We start from the raw sequence: 21,131 nt of genomic DNA, 5'->3' as shown, positions 1-21,131 counted from the left end.
GGACACGCTTGGCTCTGGGGTTTGGCTCATTTTCCTATCTTCTTAAAGCTATGACGGCACTGACTATTCCTCAAAGGAGAAAAATGTGCAGAGGGATATCGAGTGCCCCTTTAAACCTGAGTCTACATCACGGAGGCACCAGGAGACTGAATAAAAGCAGCTTTTCTGCCCTGAGAGCTGGGTCCCGATAGTGCCACGCGCCCCCCAGCCCCCGCCCCACCCCCGCCCGGGTCATCTCTGCTGCGGAGCGGACTATAGCTGCTCAGGTGCCTGAGGTTAAGGCCAGACAGTAAATCCAGACCTCTGCCTGCCAAAAATAGAGTCCAAATACATTCAGTTCAGTTGCTCAATCGTGTCCGACTCTTTGTAACCCCATGGACTGCATGGCTTCCCTGTCCATCACCAACTCCTGGAGCTTACTCAAACTCATGTCCATTGAGTCGGTGATGCCATCCAACCATCTCTCATCCTCTGTCGTCTGCTAAAAGTCCTCATCAAGGCAATATGCTGTCCTTACATTCCATCTGCCTAAGCAAGTAGCTGAGAGTCATGAAGGGCTCTGAGCTGTGGGTGACCCGAGAGGGCCCCCCTTTGGCGGTCAACCATGGTCATTTCTGAGAAACGGTCGGGAGGGGGTGGGCCGTGGTGGGAAGACAATCGGTGGCACTTTCTGGAATACCGTTTGGCACCGACTCAAAGGAGTGTGCGGATGGCTCCTATCCGCTAACCCAGCCATCTGTCTCTGGGACTCTGTGTCAAGGAGACGACCGTGAACGTCCACAGAAGCCCACATGCACAGTGTCAGCTGCAGCGCTAACTACAGGATAAGGTGATAAGTGAATGCTGGGCTTTAGAGACAGGAAGCCTGGGCGTGGATCCTCGCTGTCGCTGCTGGCCAGCTGTGTGACCTGGGGTAAGTTACTGAACCTCTCTGAGCCTCAGAGTCCTCCTCTGTAACAAAGGGTTAATCATACAGATCTCCCACGGCTGTCACCATAAATCAGTGAGATGAGGCATAGGAGACTGATCAGCCAGGTGCCGGCTGGAATCCATGCAACCGTTTAACAGCTGAGGAATGGCTCCAAGTTTGCTGTGGGCCATGGGCCAGGAAACTGAAGGAATTTGGGCAGGTATTGAAACGTGATGACAAATGCATGATGGGAAAAGGGCTCACGCAGTCCCTTAAAGAGACACAAAAGCATGTAGGCAAGAGGACGCCGGATGGAAAACTCTTACAAAGGCAGAGACTGGGATGCTCTGGGCAGTCCCTCGGGGCGGTCAGCTGAGGGGCGCTCGGTGCTGGGGCCTGGGGCAAGGAGAGCGGCTGACGCTACAGCACCAGGCGGACCCAGAACTCGGGCGTCCGCAGAGCTGGCGAGCTGGCTGGGGGCAGCGGGGTCCCCACCCGCCCAGGGCCCAGCCTCGCCTCGGCCGCAGGCCCTCCCTCTGGAAACAACAGGCCCACGTCATCTGAGCGTCCTTCCTGCCCTGACTGTCCACCGCTCTCCCCTGGCTTCAGGTTCCCACAAATGCTCCTGGAACAGAGGTCCCTGTCACCCCCGACACGCAGACCAGCTCTGGGCGTGGCCGTCCATGATCCCCAGAGGGGCGTGTCCTTGTGGACGACCCCACCTGCTGTTACCAAGTCACAGGCAGAGCTGGTGCACGGCACACACACACTCACACTCACACACACATTCAACTCACACCACACTCACACTCACACACACTCACATATACACACTCACACACACACAGACACATGCACACTCACATATATGTACTCACACACTCACATACACACACACACACACAGAGACACATGTCCACTCACACACGGACACATGCACACTCACATATACACACTCACATATACACACTCACACACTCACAAACACATTCAACTCACACCACACTCACACTCACACACACATTCACACACACACTCACACACACACACTCACACACACACTCACACACACACACACACACACACACACGCACACACACACACACACACACACACACACACACACACACACTCACACACACACACACACACACACACACACATACACACACTCACACACACACACACACACACACACACACAGACACATGCACACACACACATGCACACTCACACACTCACAAACACATTCAACTCACACCACACTCACACTCACACACACTCACAGACACATGTCCACTCACACACAGACACATGCACACACACATATACACACTCACACACTCACAAACACATTCAACTCACACCACACTCACACTCACACACTCACATATACACACTCACAAACACATTCAACTCACACCACACTCACACTCACACACACTCACATATACACACTCACAAACATTCAACTCACACCACACTCACACTCACACACACTCACATATACACACTCACAAACACATTCAACTCACACACACACTCACACTCACACACACACACACACACACACACACACACATTCCCCCCCCACCCCGTCTCCTTCACTCTTTCTGCAAACATGAGCACACCCAGCCCCTGGGCCGCACGGATCAGAAAGCACCTGCTTTCCTGGTCTCACTTCCTCATCTTCTCATCATTTCGGAGTTGGGGCTCATGCTGAAGCATCGCGAGCAGGATGACAGAAGACCCCAGCTGGAAACAGATGCTCCAAAAGCACAGAACTCGGCCATGGGGAGAAGGTCCGGAGGACCAGATTCATCTTCCTGGGCAAGTTTCAAGTTGTTTTTAACACGGTAACAGCTTTCATTTTTTCCCGAGGACCTGCTCTGCGCTGGATGTTTGACCTATTTCCGTCTCACACGGAGTCCCATTGTGTACCGTGGAGCTGGCTGGGCTCTAAGACAATCCGGAAGGAGATGCCCCCTCAGACTGTCGTCCAAGCTGCCGCGGTCTCGGGCTGGGGCTCTGGGCCCCTCTCCCCACCCTGTCCTGACCTCCCATCAGCACAGCCCCCAGAGGCCACGACACTAAGACACACAGGACCCTCCTGTGCTCTTCCTCCTTCGGTGTCAGGGCCCAGGTCCACACAAGAACCCCCTCCAGCCCTCCCCACTCCGTCTTCACTCTACTCCAGGCATGCAGGCCTCCTGCTGTCCCGGAGACTGCTGGGCACAGCTACCTGCTTTAGTATCACTGCCCTGGCTGTTCCCTCTGGTTTCAATGCCCTTCCCTCACATCCTTCAAGTCTTCACACAAAGGTCACCTCCTCCGTGAAGCCTGCCTTGATTACCCAACTTAAAATAGTGACTTCCTGGCACTCCCAACTCTGTCTGCATCTTGCGCCTTGTCTCCCCCTCCCTAGTCCTTCACTTTCAGTATATAATAAAGATCTACTTATTTTCTCTATCTAGTGCTCCCTCTCTGTCTCCCGGGCCTAGAACGTGATCTCCACGAGGACAAGGATGTCTGTTTTGTTCATGGATGCATCCCAAGCACCCAGAACACTGCCTGGCACAGAGCAGGTGCCCAGCAGGGTTGCTGAATAGAAACCGAGGCTAAGAAATGTGTCTGAGACCCATGTAAGCAGTGAGTGGCAGAGGTGGGATTGGAACCCAGGCCTGGCAGCAAAGCCCAAGCTTGACAATGTCGAGAGGGTCTGGAAAACGATGCACTTCCTTTCACGGATTTTCATATTTGGGTAAACCAAGTCACGTCAAGCAAGCACCTGGGTGGCAGGACCCTAGTATGCTGGGATCTCAGGTCAGCATTAGACACAATTGCCTTCTGTGCTAACAGACCCTGCTGCAGTTAGACTGGCAACACCCCCACCGAGGGAGGAACATGGCTGGAGTCGGTCAGTCCCCGCCCTCCCTTTCCTCTTTACTGGTGGGAGCGAGTGTGACCCAGTTCTAGCTGGTGAGTCACACAGGAAGCCTGTGAGGGCTTCCAGGGAAAAGTTCTCCTCCCTGATCAGAGGGCTGCTGCTGTTCAGTCACCCAATTGGGTCCGACTCTTTGCGACACTGTGGACCGCAGCACGCCAGGCCTCCCTGTCCATCACCATCTCCTGGAGCTCGCTCAAACTCATGTCCATTGAGTCAGTGATGCAATCCAGTGATCTCATCCTCTGTTCTCCTCCTGCCCTCAATCTTTCCCAGCATCAGGGTCTTTTTCAGTGAGTCAGCTCTTCACATCAGGTGGCCAAAGTATTGGAGCTTCAGCTTCAGCATCAGTCCTTCCAATGAATATTCAGGGTTGATTTCCTTTAGGATGGACTGGTTGGATCTCCTTGCAGTCCAAGGGACTCTCAAGAGTCTTCTCCAACACCACAGTTCAAAAGCATCAATTCTTTGGCGCTCAGCTTTCTTTATAGTTCAACTCTCACACCCATACATGACTACTGGAAAAACCATAGCTTTGACTATATGGACCTTTGTTGGGAAAGTGACTTCTCTGCTTTTTAATAAACTGTCTAGGTTTGTCATCAAAGGGAGATTGCCCTGATTAAGCAAACAGGGCAATCATGGGGGGTGGAGGGCCCCTTTGCCTACGCACATCCTTGCCCAACCTCATCCCCAGGGTTGAGTCTCAACCTGTGAGGATAGGATGTTTGGAGAGACCATGAGGAAAGGCATTGTTGAAATGCAAAAGATTGGGGGTGGGGCAGTTGGGGTGGAGAAGTGAAAAAAGAACCCAGTCTTTGATGACTTTGTTGAGCTGTCATATTAACAAGCTCTGGTGGGTAAGAAGGCTACTTCCAGGCTTCCTGTAAAGATGATAAATACCCATGTAATTTAAGACAGTGTAAGTTGGTTCTTTTATTTTATTCATCCAAGAGCATCTTCAATGACTCATAGACTTTGAATTTTCATGAGCAGTGAATAAAAGATCAATCGAAGACTATGCAATCCTCGTGCTTGAATAAACACAACCTCTTTAAAACTCGCAGGAAATCTTAGCTGTTCCTGTCATTTCTCAGCAGGTTAAGCAGACATGCCACAGCAAGGGCCCTGCTGTGTCTGCAGGCTGACAGGGCTCCTGGCACAGAATGAGCCTGTGGGTGGGCGGATGCCCGGGGGTCTTGGAACCAGGCCTGCATGCCCACAGACTCCTGCCAGTGCCCCCACTGATGGCAACCCGCCCCAGGCAGCTGCTGGGGCTTAAGGGTGAGGCCCAGATGCTGGCCCGGTGCTGCCCACCCCGGCTGTTAAGGACCAGGTCAGACCCATTCCCAGGTCTCCTCGGGAGGCTGGAGCCCAGAGAAGGACCCTGGGGGTGGGTCATCTGGGGCAGCCCTCCCGCCCCCCACCCCCCGCCACCGACCAAACCCCTGGGCCACAGCAGGTGATGGGCTGGGTGCTGGACATCTAATGCCTTTTATCCAGTTCCTAGGGTCAGTGCCCTCAGACAATCCTTTTAAATACAGCGAGCACTTCCCCTGGGTCTTTTAAAATCAGCTTTTAAAAAAGAGCAATCTAATGGCTTTGGCTTTTCACGAACACAGCATGTGCTTCTGCAGGAGAGCAGAGGAGATTGAGCCAGGCAGATGCCCTGGTGGCCGGGGCAGCACTGAAGAGCAGAAGAAACGGGCCGGGCAGGGCCCCAGCCAGGGTGTCGGGTCACGGCCTCCCCGGGAAAGGTCCCCGGGCACCGGGGCAGCCCCGTGGGCCTAGGGTTGAGTGAAGGGCGCAGGGTCACGGCTGAGGGCAGGGCTGCGGTCCTCAAGTTTTCTTTTCAAACAACCGGACTCAACACCAGAGCCCCCACAGAGTCTGTGACTTGATGCGCCTACAGGTGGGGCTCCTGGGGGGTGGGGGCTCTCTCTGCTGCCCTCCTTCCCCACCCACTTCATCCCCCTGTCCAGGAGGCCCCTCCACGGAACCCGAGAGGGAAGACTTCCATTCAGGGGTCTTAGCAAGAGACAAGGATGGAGGATCCAGGGCCAGGGCAGTGCCCGCGTGCCCCTGGGGAGACTGAGTGGCCAGCATGTCCCCTCCATGCGGACCCCCAACAGGGAGATCTGAGCTCCCGAGACACCCAGTTCACAGCCGTGGGAGGCACCATCCGGGCGTCCAGCCATGTGCCATCATAAGGTCTGGCAGGAGCCTGGGCCCAGAGGGGTGGGGGCAAGGCCAGGCCCAACACGCGCTTCAGCCAGAAGGCCTGGCCAGGCTCAGGGCACAGGGTGGCACCCTGTCCACTCAGCTCCAGCCAGCCAGCCGGGCTCCTGTCTGTCCCAGGCCCACTCTCCACGAGCCCGTCAATCCACCCCCAAGTCGTGCCCCCACCCACTCACCCTCACACTGCACCCGCCCTCCACCCCTCGTCCGCCCCGCCTTCCCGCCCCATCCCATCCACCTCCCGCCTGCACACACAGCCCCTTCCCCGGTGCACCGGCTGAGCTCAGAGGCACCTGCTACCTGGGGCCAGGTAAGCTCAAGGCGCTGCCTTCATCCCAGGCGACGGGAGAGGCTGAGGCCCATCTGCCTGGAGAGCCCACTCTGGCCCCCGCCAGGTGAACGGGCCGGAGGCAGGGGCCCGCTGGCGACCCTGGCACTGGCCCGGGGTTGGGTGGGGTGAGGGGTGGAGCGCAGTTGGCCACTGGGGTTTTCTCTCCTTCCAAGGCTCACATGAGGACTGCTCTTTCTGTTTCTCCCATTCATCTGCATTTATCTTCCCTCCCTCTCTCCCCCTGCTCTCTCCTGCTCTCGTTTGAAGATCTTCGGGTCTGGGGTCTCCAGCAGCTGACTGGATTTGCCCCCTTGGGCAAGAAGGGTTCCCCTGTTGCCTCCGTTTCCCCTCCTGGGAAAGGACAGGCGTGGACCAGGAGATCCATAATTCTGAAACTCCAGGGCGGCCGGGTGAGGTGGCAGCTCTGAACACAGGGTCCATCTTTGCTCACTGATGACCATGGCCTCCCTGACCCCCGGCCCTCACCTTCTGCCCCCTCTTCACCGGGACACAAACCCTGCTGGGGGCCGCACCCCGTCCCTCTGCGCTGGGGTGGGGGCAGAGCTGAGACTCATGGGAAGGGCACCCCCACCCCGACTCACGCCAGTGGCTCCCCCAGGGGACAGCTGTGAGTCACAGCCACCCTTGAATCCTCATTTTCAGTGGAGATAACGCCACAGCCACCCCGTCCCCCAAGACTGGGGGGCTTTAGATGGAAACACATGAGAGAACTGAGCTCACAGGAAGTGCTCAGCCGAGGTGAGGGCCAGGGGTGACGGAGCCGGCTTCCGGCGCCTCGCAGGACCAGCGGGCTCCTTGGGGGCCCTGCTGCATCCCCAGGGGCCCCCTTCCCAGCTCTTGGCTTCGACCACTAACCACGAGCTTTCTCCACTGAGCTGGTAGATTTATCTTCTGACCAGACCGCAGCCTCCAAGCTAGGTCTCATGCCTTCCTACTCAGCACTTTCAAAGGCCGGACCTGGTGCACAGTAGGACCTCCTGGGACCATGGTGGGCTGAAGGGACTCAGGCAGCTAACGGGCCCCGTGGTGCTCACAAAAGCCATGGTGCTCCGCAGTCTTACATGTGGCGTGTTCGCTTCCCTACTTGGACCAGGAAGCCCAGGCCCTCACTGCCCGGGGCCCCGAGGTCCATCTGGGAACGTCCCTGCATCTCTGGACGGCGTTCAAACCCACCGGACGGCAGGCTGTGACAACACCGTGCGCTGCCCAGAGGTAAGGTGGGAGTTGCAGGGTCATTGAGAGAATTCTTTAAAACTACAGGGCTTCCCAGGGGGCACTAGTGCTAAAGAACATGCCCGCCAGTTCAGAAGACATGAGAGATGGAAGTCCGATTCCTGGATTGGGCAGATCCCCTAGAGAAGGTCATGGCAACCCAGTCCATCATTCTCGCCTGGAGAATCCCACAGACAGAGAAGCCTGGTGGGCTACTGTCCATAGGGTTGCAAAGAGTCAGACACAACCGAGCAACTTAGCACACACGTGTAAATTCTTTGAGTCTGGACACTGTGCCAGATTGCTTTGATTTGTCCATCCCTTCCCCCAAATGCTACTTTTCATGTGTTTTCAGGAAAGTGAAAGTCACTTAGTCGTGTCCAACTCTTTGCGACCCCATGGACTATACATACAGTCCATGGAATTCTCCAGGCCAGAATACTGGAGTGGGTAGCCTTTCCCTTCTCCAGGGGATCTTTTCAACCCAGGGATGAAACCCGGGTCTCCTGCATTGCAGATTCTTTACCAGCTGAGCCACAAGGGAAGCCCAGGAATACTGGAGTGAGTAGCCTATCCCTTCTCCCGCAAAGAAGCCACCAGCAATGGCCATTTACTACGTGGCTCTGGGACCCAGGTGGCCACTTTGCTCTGGCCAGTGGACCCGAATCCTCGGGCCATCGAGGATGCTGCCTAGGACCTAGACCTCGTCCTCTCACCCGCCGCCCCCTCGGGCAGGAACTCCCATCAGGGAGGCAGGCAGGCCACGCTGAAAAGACCATGTCGGTATATGAAGGTTGGGGATGCATTTCTCCAACAGCCCAGATCTAAGGAGTTCCCGGGGACACTGTGGGGCCCAGCGAGGCAGCTAGGAGGCGGGCCCAGCCCCACGGCAGGGCTGTGCCGGGCCCCGCGGTGGAGACGGGCCGGGATGCTCACCTTTGCAGATGAAGCACTGGAGGTGGAAGTACTTGTTCTGCACCCGCAGCACCTCGCCCCTGCACACATTCCCGCAGGTGTTACACAGGATCGCCGTGCTGGGCGGCTTCTCCGGGGGGCTGGGAGCAGCCTGCGGCTCTGACACTGCAGGGGACAAGGAGCAGCATTAAAAAGCGGGATGGGCCAGGCACAGGTGAGCAACCCAGCAACTCTTCAAGCGCTCGGGGCCCCACATAACCCCCCAGCATGACCCAGAGGGCATCGGGGGACCAGCAGAGGTCAGGAGATGGGACACCCTGACAGCAGTCCAGTCCCCCACCTCCCAAAGGGGAGCCGATGCCCCCTGGCCTTCCGGGGCCTCAGAAGCAAGGCACCCCCCAACACACACACTCTTCTGAGCTCGCGAGTCCTTCTGCAGACGGGGACCCAGGTCCTCTCCTGTGCCGTACAACCATCGCATCCTCCTGTGAGCTCGCTTCGAATCCACTCTGTGGCCTGGGGACGGCGACCTGAGTACTGTCACTGTTCCCTGTTATAGCCAACCACGACCGAGGGTGGTCATGGAGACCCCCAGAGGGACGGGTCAGGGTGGACGGCCGAAGGGCCCACCTGTGGGGCTCCAGGGGTTCTGGGCAGGGCCGCCGCTCACCCACACCCTCCAGAGGCACCTATGGGGGCCAGCCTGAGGTCACTGGGGCCCACGCAGCGTCTGTGCCCAGGGAGCTCCAGCCCAGCAGTGGCCACAGCCAGGTGGTCAAGGGACGACCAGGGGCCAGGGACCAGCTCCTCTCAGGCCTGATGGGGCTGGGTGCCTGTGGGACCTGGGAGGCTACTGAAAGGGCGGGGGGCAGATCCCACATGCCTGGCAAGGGGCAGGCTCGCCCTTCTCAGGCTGGTCCTGGATGGGAGGTGGACCCGGGCTGCGGGGGGCAGTGTGGGCCGTGCTCTCTGCCCAGCAGGCTTCTGTACCAGCCTGCAGCACTGCCTCCCCACTGAGCTTCACGTGACTCCCTGAGAGGAGCTGGTCCCCTTTCCTCCACGGGGAAGCTCGTCCGCTCCTCTGCCTGCCTCTGGGTCTCTGCCAGGCGCAGGGATGGAAGCAGACCCCCTGCTCAGCCAGCTCTAAGCACACAGCCTAGCGAGGACCCACATCTTCCAGTCCCACCTTCCGTCTTGGCCTGGGGTCCCCTGACCTGAGGCTGAGGCAAGGATGGGGTCCTAGCGGTGTACCCAGGGGACTCCAGGTGGCAGAAAGCAGTGGGGAGGAAGGAGAGTGTGCTGTCGAGCTGATCTCTCCCTGGGAGACCCTCCAGGGCATCCCTCAGGAGGAGGGCAGGGGGCTGGGGCACCGACCCCCCATCGCCCGGGTCAGGGCTGCCCCGGAGCAGGGCTCTCGGCCCCCTTTTCTGGGCTGAATGAGTTCTGAGGTTTTATCAGGGGTCCGGAGCTCAGGAGCCAGGGAGCTGCAAGCATACAGACACACGTACACAGAGACACACAAACAGACACACACATACAGACAGACAGACAGACACACACGGACAGACAGACACACACATACAGAGACACAGAGGCACACAAATATACATTCACACACATGGACAGACAGACACAGACATACACACACAGACAAATACACAAGCATATGTTCACACACACACATGGACAGACAGACAGACACACACGGACAGACAGACACACACATACAGAGACACAGATGCATACAAATATACATTTACACACACAGACAGACACACACAGACATACACACACAGGCAAATACACAAGCATATGTTCACACACACGGACAGACAAGACAGATACACACACAGACACACATACAAACACACAGAGACACAAATATACCCTCACACAAATGGACAGACAGACACATATGTACACAATCACACACAGACACACATACAGAGAGACACAAGTATACATTCATACATGCAAGGACAGACACACACACATACACACATAAATATATAAATGTAATGTACATATATAACACACAGATACAGATACATGCATACACATTTAGACACTGCTTTAACACCATCACTGATGGAGTACTAGGCACCGAAGTTTTGCTCACTCTTGTAAAGATGGAGGAGACGGATGTCACACAGAGGACATTTCCCCATCCAGCCTCCAGGCTGCCCCCCAAGCCTCCAGACCCCCTTTCCCCACAGTCCCCAGATCCGCAGCGCAGGGTCCCCTCCTCTGGGTCCCGCCTGCGGGGAGGGTTTGACTGCAGGCAGCTCCACATGGGGGAGCACCAGGCCTTCCAGGAGGAGGCTCTGAAGGCACCCAGGGGAGCAGCCGTCTGGGGCCAAAAGCCATCCTGGGGCTTCCCTGAGGTCTCAGCGGTAAAGGGTCCACCTGCCCACGCAGTGGACACAGGTCCAACCCCTGACCCCGGAAGATCCTACGTGCCGCGGAGTGACGAAGCCCGGGCACCAGCATGGCGGAGTCTGTGCTCGAGAGCCCAGGAGACGCAACGGCTGAGCCGGGCACCCCAGGGCCCGGGAGACGCAACACCTGAGCCGGGCACTCCAGGGCCCAGGAGACGCAACACCTGAGCCGGGCACCCCAGGGCCCACACTCCGCAGCAAGAGAAGCCCCCACAATGAGAAACCCACACACAGCAACTGGAGAAGAGTCCCCGCTCGCCGCAACTAGAGAGAAGAGATCGCGTGCAGCAGGGAAGACCCAGCACCGCCAGAAGTAAATCAACAGGCGAAATTACAGACATGTACATTTTAAGATACATATGCACACCAGGACTTCCCTGGTGGCTCAGATGGTAAAGCATCTGCCTACAATGCGGGAGACCTGGGTTCAATCCCTGGGTCGGGAAGATCTGGAGAAGGAAATGGCAACCCACTCCAGTACTCTTGCCTGAAAAAATCCCATGGACGGAGGAGCCTGGCAGGCTACAGTTCATGGGGTCGCAAAGAGTCGGACACGACTGAGCGACTTCACTTTCACTTTCATATTTTAAAAAGCGACCCTGTCTGGAGAAGCAGGTGCAGGAAAGCAGACAACTGGCACAAAAAAATAGCCTGGCATCACCCCCAATACCCCAGGCCCAGCGTTAAGGACCGCCTCGAGGTCTCAGACGGGTCAGGACCAAACAGCTCACTGGGCGTTGCAGAGCCTGGTGAGGGCTGCGGAGCCCCGCCGGCCGTCCTGGATGCCGCGGGGACACTTCCACTCTGCTGGGAGTGTCAGCAGCAGGCTTGCCCCTCGCTCTTTTCTCCTGTGCAATCATCACAGAAACCCCCTCATCCAGTACTTAATAAAACCGATGGGGGATGGCGTGCAGAGAGCAAGGATGTCCCGGGCTGGAATTAAAGATTCCCCACGGGGCCTGAGGACTGAAACCTCAGGCAGAGCCGACTCACGACCGTACACCGCCCTGGGGCTGCCTGGGACTCACGTGGGGCTGAGAGGCTCCTGAGTCACCCCGTCCGCATCTGAGGCTAAATCAAGATTTGGGGGAGGGTTGGGGGGAAACGCATGTTACTTCTCACCCACTACGCGTACAAAGGACAGCATGCCTTGTGTCTCCACGAGTGGACAGGCAAGGTCTTACACCAGCACCTGAGTGGGATGGAGCAGTGTCAGAGCCCCAGGCATACCTGCGTACAGCCCAGCCTCACCTCCAGCAAGCAGTGACCTGGAACTCCTAGCCATCCAGCTGTCTGTCCGTCTGCCCTCTGCTCACAGCACCTGCCCCAGGGGTGGCTAGGACCTCAGGCAGAAAGGCTTGCGTAACAAGCAGCCCAGAGTCCCACAAACCGTAAGAGATCAATACACAACAGCTCAGTTCAGTTCAGCCACTCAGTCGTGTCTGACTCTTTGCGACCCCATGGACTGCAGCACGCCAGGCTTCCCTGTCCATCACCAACTCCCGGAGTTTGCTCAAACTCACATCCATCGAGTTGGTGATGCCATCCAACCATCTCATCCTCTGTCGTCCCCTTCTCCTCCCGCCTTCGCAACAGCCACTGTCATTCGCAAGAACTCACAGCCTGGCATGGCCAGTTTCCTGGTTAACATAAATATACTTGATCTGGGGTGAAAGCTGCTTTAAGAGGGTCGTTTTGTGGGAGCACCAGCCCTGCTGCCTTCCGCGGCTCCTTCTCTACACCAGCATCCTGCCGCGGCTCTGGGTGGCTGGGTGAGAGCGGGGTGCTGCCCCCTGGTGGTGGTAAATAGACACTGTCCAGAGGGGGCCTGTCGGTGTGGGCACCACCTTACTTAGGTGTCCCATCCAGCCTGCATCTGCCCGCTTGTCCCTGGGGTCCCAGCCTGAGGGTCCTGCGGATTTGAGGTCTGGGCCTTCTTACCCTTCAAGATGGACTCAGTCCTCGGACCTCATTCAGCTGCACCAGTCGGGTGCTTTGCAAAGGGGACCAGTGCTCACAGAAGCCTGCGGAGCAAGGGCCACGGTCAGTGATCCTGCCGCCCAGTGAGTGGACTGAGGCCGGGGGAGGTGGCCTGGCGGGTACGTGGACACAACAAGGGGGAATCAGGATCCCCTGCGTAGCAGGACAGGGCAGGAGTGGGCCCTTAGACCCGGATGGGGTGGTTCAGGCCAGACCTCGTCACATAAAGAACTCTTGGGATGAGCTATGAAGCCATGAAAAGACCTGGAGGGGCCTCAGGTTCATGTTACTGAGTGATGGAAGCCAGTCTGAAAAGGCTGCACACTGCACGACTATGATGCTATGACATTATCAAGAAAGGAAAATCACGCAGACAGTAAAAGATCAACGGGTGTCAGGGGCTGGGGGCAGGGAGGATGAACCGGTGGGCTCAGGGATTTCAAGTGAAACAGTTCTGTGTGATCGCATGACGGTAAACATACCTCAGTACACTGTGCTGGGCTCAGTCGCCCACTCGTGTCTGACTCTTTGAGACCAACAGGCTCCTCCATCCAGGGGTATTCTCCAGGCCAGAGTACTGGAGTGGGTAGCCATGCCCTTCTCCAGGGGATCTTCCCAATACAGGGATCGAACCCAGGTCTCCCACATTGCAGGCAGATTCTTTGCCGTCTGAGCTACGAGGGAAGCCTAAGAACACAGGAGTGGGTAGCCAATCTCTTCTCCAGGGGATCTTCCTAACCCAGGGATGGAACCGGGTTCAGATTCTTTACCAGGTGAGCTACCAGGGAAGCCGATATATTACTATACGTTCATCCAAACACAGAGAACACACAACACCAAGAGCAATTGCTGATGCACACTGGTGTGGACTTTACATCATAATGACATACCAGAACTAGCTCATCCATCAGAACAAATGTAGCACATCCAAAGGTCACAGCAAATGTAACATGCAAAATGTTAATAGGAGAAACTGGGGGTTAGCGGGAGAGTGTATATGGGAACTCCCTGCTTACTGTTCACCTTCCTATAAACTGAAAACTGGTCTAAGAAAAAAAGCCTATTTAAAAAAAAGTGAGAGGGAAAAACAGAGAGAGCAGGAACCTCCACACTCCAGACCTAACCCCAAACCCAGCAGCTTCATTTCACTACAATTCCAGATTGGCTCTAACGTTTGGTTTAACAAGTCCCTCACTGCGATAATAACATGAAACATAAAGTCAAGTGGTAAGGATCAATCCCACGGGGCTGTGACCACTTAATTCCCCCCGTGATAATGAGATCCCAGCACGGGGAAGCCTTGCTGGGAATAAGAGAACAATTACCAGTAACATCAACACAGAACTCGCGTTCAAAGTGGAGGCATGTGGCTTCCTGGGTCTGACCTGGCAGTCGCTGTGACCCCTCTCCTGTGATCTCTCTGGGTAGAATCCTGATCCACCAGCCAGGTCCAGGGCCTGGAGGATCCAGGAGAGCAGCTGGCAAGGCCGGGCTTGGGCCCACCGTCCAGGGGTGGGGGGGCAGCTGTGTGACCTTGACGGCTGGTTGAGCTCTGAGAAGTCTCAGATCTGTAATGTGGAGCCTGGTCTCAGAAGGCACTGTTTAGAATCAGGTGAAGTGGAGAGAGCTTGGATGTGATGACTGACAGGTGTCGCTGACCAACAACTGCTGGCTTAGTTCTCCTGGGTCCCAGGGGGAAACCAGTCACTCAGGGTGGGGAGGGCAGAGGCTTCGAAAAGGGGGAAGGGGACCTGGAGCTCCTGGGGGCCACACCTTTGCTCACCCCAAAGCCTCATCAACAGCCTGTCCTTGCTTTGTCTTCCACCCAAATGGGATCCACATAGACCCAGCCCTGAACCTTGCTGGAGCTCGACACGGGGAGCAGTCCTGGCTGCTGAACCCCACAAGCGCCACTGCCAAGGTTGATGTCTACCTCCCAGCTCATGTCCACCGCAGTGGGGGGGCCCCAGGACACCGGGCCAGGGCATCAGGGGGCCTGTAGATTTCCCTTCCGGCTGGTTTACCCCCCAAACATTCCGTTCTCTGCTTCACTCCCTTGGCACAGACCTGCCTGGGGATGATCTCCCACTTGGTTCAGAGAAATTCAACAGCCTGGCCTCCTTCAAGACTCGTGAGCAAACGTGTCATGCATTCCCATCGTGGGACCTGGAAGCTGCTGAGATGCTGCCTGAACACGTGTCCACTGCCTCCTCTCTGCGGGATCCTTGCTTGTGCAGGAGCATGGCGGGCTGGCCTCCTCCTGCCTCAGACCATCTACCCTGACCCTTCAGTTCAGTTCAGTTCAGTCGCTCAGTCGTGTCCGACTCTTTGCGACCCCATGGACTGCAGCACGCCAGGCCTCCCTGTCCATCACCAACTCCCAGAGCTTGCTCAAACTCATGTCCATTGAGTCGGTGATGCCATCCAACCATCTCATCCTCTGTCGTCCCCTTCTCCTCCTGCCTTCAATCTCCCCAGCATCTGTCCCTTCCCTCCTCGGCGCCCTAACCGTGGAAACCACTGCAGGTCGCCGCGACTTCATTCTGGCGGCAGAACTGCAGGCTGCTCGGCCAAAGTGCGAGCGACTCCCAACTCCAGCCAACAAAGCTCTTCTTGTTCACCGTTCAGTCATCCACCCAACAAACGTCTGAGACCTACTATGTGCCAAGATCCCACAGGAAGAAAACAGACCCAGTCCTGGCCCTCACTTGATCCATACCCCAACCCTCCCACGGAAATGGCCTGTCACCCCCATTTTACAGATGAAGATATGGCGGCTTCCCTAGTGTCTCAGACAGTAAAGAATCCACCTGCAATGCGGGAGACCTGGGTTCCATCCCTGGGTCGGGAAGACCCCCTGGAGAAGGGAATGGCCACCCACTCCAGTATTCTTGCCTGGAGAATCCCAAGGACAGAGGAGCCTGGTGGTTACAGTCCATGGGGGTCGCAGAGTCGGACACGACTGATTGAGTACACATGGAGGCGGAGAGATGCCTGGGGGCTTTCCCAAAGCCACGTGGCTGGATTAGGGACTTGGCCAGGGTCCCTGCTGCTCATGTGTCCAATATCGCCAGCCCCTTTGCCACCTGCTGGTCTGAAAGTCCCAATCATGCACTTGCTTGTTCACCAATCAGGAACAGAGGAGCTGGTGGGCATTCAGGGAGGCGGGTGTGCAAACTGGCCAGGGACTGGTGTGGCGGGACACGCAGGGCCCAGCACGTGGAGGTGGGGGCAGGTGCCTCCCTTGTTCCAGGGACTCATCTCATCCCTCGTGCTCCAGACAGCAAAGCACACAGCGTTCTGGGGTCCTTGGGGACTTTTTTGACTGTGTATCTTTGCTCTTCCTCAAAGCCTCTACATTTGGCCCTGTCCCTTCCCGGAGGGTCCGGTTAACACCGGACCCTGAGTAGGCACTGCTGGTTTGGCCAAGGACCAATAGCCCATGTTCAGCTTATTTTCCAGGCTTCGCTCTCAGGGTAAATTCACTTCGCTATTAGGACGTGGAGTCCCTGCATCCTCGGGGAATCCAAGGGGAACCCAAGCTCCATCAGCGTGATGGTTTTGTAGCACTCTCCATCTTGCTCTCTGTATGACGCCAACAGCTGGTGTGGGGTTTCTGCATTTTACAAGTCCGCTCTAATATTGAATAAGCTTTATTCGACCATGCATCACAGCCTCTCCTGGGGCTCCGATGCACCCAGAGCGGGTCCCACCAGGTGCCGAGTCCTCACCTCCCCTCTCAGGCTTTTCTTTCTAACCATGACAGTGAGCACAGAGGTGCCGAGGGAGGCTACGGGACTGTGGGCAGGAGCTGCAGGGAAGTGGCAGTCAGGGAGGGCTTCCAGGAGGAGGTGACACGCGCTGCAGCAGCATCTTCAGGGCAGCAGCAAGCGCCCATCACCACGCTCCTCTCCTGGGTCAGGGGCCAGGTCTGAGAAGCGCAGCTCCCTCGGGCCGGGTACCAGCGCAGTCAGAGCACGAGGCGCTCAGCCAGGCCCGGCTGCGCGACAGCGCTCACACACCTGGCGACCACCAGCACCCCTGCAGCTAGCGGCAGCCTCCAGCAGAGGGGTTTGTTCAGACTGGCTTTCTAAACAGGGAGTTGACGGCACGGAGACCTCAGGGGGTCTGTCTCCCCTGCCCTCAGGACACGCTTTACAGGTCGTCGGGTTCGGGAACAGGCCCGGCCGCTCCTGCTGTTATGCGTTGGTAAATCAAAGCGAAGCGCCTCTAGTCACTCCCCATCTTCGCCTCCTCCAGGGCTGCTGAGAACGAAACCGGGAACCAGGATGCGGCTCTCTGACCCGGCCCGTCTCGCAGAGGCTGTGGGCAGCCCGAGCCCAGTGAGCCGGCTGCAGTCTCCGCACTGCCAGGCCTGAAGCCTCTGCAAACACATCATTCACCCGTCCTCGGCGAGGCTGCGGTGGTACCGGCTCCTTGCCGGGCTCCGGCTGGCACGGGGCAACGAAGACACGGTCCCCCACCCTGAGGACCTCACACCCAAGGGCATGGAGGCGGAGACAGACGTGGAAACCCCTTGCAGGAAGCTCATCGCACTGACGCTGGCCCCCGGGCACAGGAATGTTCACCCTGAGACCCGTCCCCAGGCCTGAGTCTATAATTTCCCGAGCGAACAGCAGGGGCCCGCTGGGGCGCCACTGCCGTGTGAAGCTGCGTGCGCTCTTAGATTCCCCACAAGCGTGATCTCTGCGAGCCCTGTGCAGTCCCCTGTCCTCAGCTGAGCCCTGGACCTGCCCTGCGGCCAGACGGCGGCTCCCCGAAGCCAGTGACGAGCGCCGCTCTGCCTGGGGTCTCGGGCCTGGAACCGGGGCTTCAGCACAAGTGTCTGCAATAGAACTGATCACATGACCGACTGGATGTGTAAAGACAGCCGAACCCCAGCCCCAACCGCAGGTTCCTGTCCCACAAGGCTTGATCCTCCTCCTGCCGAGCGGTGAGCTCTGAGACCCTCCCCGGGACCTGGGTGGACCTTTGCCGCTGCCCTGACCCAAGTCACAGTAGCCGCAGACCTCTGCCTGGCTTCCTAGGTTGCCGGGAGCCAGGCTGTGAGGAAGCCCAGATCACCCCACACGTCCCCCAGACTTGCGAGTCGGGGCACCTCCAGAGATGCCAGTCCCCAGGGCTTGAGTCACCCCAGGCTTTCTTGCTTTCCAGCTGAAATCACAGACACCGTGGAAGAGAGAGAAAACATCCCCACAGAGCCGTTTCAGAATCTCTGCTCCTCGGAACCTGTGAGTGTCAGAGAACGCTTGTCTGATGCCATGAAGGTTTGGGGCGGTTAGTTACGCAGCCATAAAAAACCAGAACGCCACGCCAACCACCAGCCCAGGTAGCCCCACACTGCGTCTATACAAGGTCCCCTCTCCCACCTCTGCGCCTGCCCCGCCTGAGGTCTGTTCCAGAGACGGTAAGGTCACTGCCTCCACAGCCAAAGTCCCATAGGTGCTGGCCTTTTTGACCCAGGAAAGGAAGTGCCCAGCATCTGATGTGACCTTGACTGTAGTCGTCACAACCACCCGGCGAGGTGGACATCGTTACGCACATTTGGCAGAGCTAGAAACTGAGCTCCAGAAGGTCGGTAACCAGCCCAAAGCTACACGGCCAGAGGGGTGGAGCTGGGGTTCAGCCCCAAGTTGGCCTCCCTCCTGGAACTCTCAGTTCAGCTCAGTCGCTCAGTCGAGTCCGACTCTTTGTGACCCCACGGTCTACAGAACGCCAGGCCTCCCTGTCCATCACCAACTCCCGGAGTTTACTCAAACTCACGTCCATCGAGTCGGTGATGCCATCCAGCCATCTCATCCTCTGTCGTCCCCTTCTCCTCTCACACCCAATCCCTCCCAGCATCAGGGTCTTTTCCAATGAGTCAGCTCTTCACATCAGGTGGCCAAAGTGTTGTGGAGTTTCAGCTTCAAATCAGTCCTTCCAATGAATACTAAGGACTGATTTCCTTTAGGATGGACTGGTTGGATCTCCTTGCAGTCCCAGGGACTCTCAAGAATCTTCCCCAACACCACAGTTCAAAAGTATCAATTCTTCCATGCTCAAGGCAGCTGCAACCCAGGATCCGCCTCCTCTGCCAGCTGCAGGCTCCACCCACTGTGGTTCCACCCACGACAGGCTCCACCCATAAAGATTCCACCCAGTCAGAGCCCCACCCACGGCAGCTTCTCATTCTGGGTCCTCAGCCGCTCCTGGGCTGCACCCACCTCCCGTTGCTTTTTAAGAAGACAGCTCCTCCCTTGATGAGATTGCTTTGCTCCCAGCAGCTCTGAACTCTCTTTGCACTTGCTGCTCAGTCTCTCAGTCGTATCTGACTCTTTGCGACCACATGGACTGCAGTACGCCAGGCTTCCCTGCCCTTCACTTTATCTCCTGAAGTTTGCTCAGACTCACGTCCATCGAATCAGTGATGCCATCCAAACATCTCATCCTCTGTCGTCCCCTTCTCCTGCCTTCAATCTTTCCCAGCATCAGGATCTTTTCTAATGAGTCAGCTCCAATACTTTGGCCACCTGATGCAAAGAACTGACTCACTGGAAAAGACCTTGATGCTGGGAAAGGTTGAAGGCAGGAGAAGGGGACGACAGAGGATGAGATGATTGGATGGCATCACCGACTTGATGGACGTGAGTTTGAGTAAGCTCTGAGAGTTGGTGATGGACAGAGAAGCCTGGCGTGCTGCAGTCCATGGGGTTGCAAAGAGTCAACTGAACGACTAGAACTGAACTGAACTGACAGCTCTTAGAGGCCAAAGTATTGGAGCTTCAGCTTCAGCATCAGTCTTTCAAGTGAATATTCAGGGTTGATTTCCTTTAGGATTGACTGGTGTGATCTCTCTGCCCTGGGACGAGTTTATCACCTTCTGGATCTGGTTCCAGAAATGGGTCCTGCCTGCTCCAAATTCAACCAGGGCCGCCGTAGCCAGTTCCCATGCAGATGCCACACCAAAATCCCCCAGGCGCCTGGGCCCAGCTGCTCAGCCAGGGAGACGCCAGGTTAGGACTGCAGGCCAGTTGTCCCGGCCCCAGGGACCAATGGCAAAGCTCAGGCAGAGTTCAAGCGGGGAAACCCCAGATTCCTGCTTCATGCAGGGACGGCCCCCCAGCCCACACGACGACCCCCCCACCCACGCGATGACCCCACTGTGCGCGGAAAGAGGAACCTCCATGGACTCTCAGGCGGCGAGGATAATGGGAGACAGCACAAGTGAGCCGCGTCCCCCTCACGTGGGAGTCCTGGCCCTCAGCTCCTTGGAACGTGACCGGGGCCTGGAGAGAGGCGCGCGAGCTACAGTGAGGCCACTCGGTCGGTCTATCTCCAACACGACTGTGTCCTAATAAACAGGAAACTGGGGCAGAGATGCACAGAGGTTCGAGGAGTGGAGATGCAGGGAGGAGACGGCCATCGGCACGCCAAGACAGGCCCCGTCCCCGCAGACCTCGGCAGGAGCCCGTGCAGGGCACAGCTCGACTTTAGGCCCCTGGCCTCCAGAGCCGTCTGGGAAGCAAGGCCTGGGGGATTTGTTCCAGTGGCCGCCAGGAGCGGGAGGCAGGGCTGGGCACTTGCCGCTCTACTGTCCCCGGGCCTGTCTTCCTCTGCACGGGGGGACAGCCACGCTGTCCCAGGCTGGGCTTCTGCAGACTGGCATGCGGCAGGGGCTTTGCAGGGGGTGGTGTCTGCTGGTAGAGGGGTTGCCCCCACCCCGAGGCAGAAGCTGCGAGAACACGGCAGTGAGCAACCCCACGCCTAACCCCCGGAAGCTCAGGCTGCCCACGGGGGGCGCCCAGCTACCTTCGGCTCCAGCTTCTGGCAACTCACAGACTCCTGAAGCTTCAAGCAGCTCGCCCAGGCGCCCCGGCCACCCACGTCCCTGGAGGGTGTTATTTCATCGCCGGAAGAACTGCCTTCCTGACCGGCGAGGCATCTGAGTATCTCACAGGCGGCATTCCGGAAGGTCAGGGCTTAGGTGGGCATCTGGGCCCGTCCCCCACCCCAACACAGGGGAAAGCAGAGGGCAAGTGTGAGGCCAGGCCGGGGCCAGAGCTTGGACTTCCAGGCCAGAGCCACCGCGTGTCCCCCACGTCACCTCGCCGTGGGCCAGGCGGCCACCGCTGGGCCAGC

At 57.5% G+C, this 21,131-nt stretch overlaps 1 protein-coding gene across 22 annotated transcripts in view; it reads right to left on the bottom strand.

Moving 5' to 3' along the window:
- ABLIM2 (actin binding LIM protein family member 2) overlaps positions 1-21,131 on the bottom strand; it is a 160,021-nt gene that overhangs the window by 105,173 nt on the left and 33,717 nt on the right. For 2 of the 22 annotated variants that reach the window (XM_070462483.1, XM_070462484.1), the window contains exons 1-2: positions 12,533-12,677; positions 8,593-8,736 (exon numbers count right to left, since the gene is read on the bottom strand). In XM_070462483.1, coding sequence (XP_070318584.1) covers positions 8,593-8,736; positions 12,533-12,563 — 175 coding nt within the window. In that variant the 5' untranslated portion in view covers positions 12,564-12,677. Of the gene's footprint in view, positions 1-8,592; positions 8,737-12,532; positions 12,680-21,131 lie in introns of those variants that run through there. The other 20 variants (XM_070462470.1, XM_070462469.1, XM_070462481.1 and 17 more) reach the window with 13 other exon arrangements.

The sequence above is a fragment of the Odocoileus virginianus genome, unplaced genomic scaffold (assembly GCF_023699985.2).
Source record: "Odocoileus virginianus isolate 20LAN1187 ecotype Illinois unplaced genomic scaffold, Ovbor_1.2 Unplaced_Scaffold_5, whole genome shotgun sequence".
Classification (NCBI taxonomy): Eukaryota; Metazoa; Chordata; class Mammalia; order Artiodactyla; family Cervidae; genus Odocoileus; species Odocoileus virginianus.
Note: the sequence above shows the minus strand (reverse complement) of the source record. Positions and strands in the feature narration are given on the sequence as shown.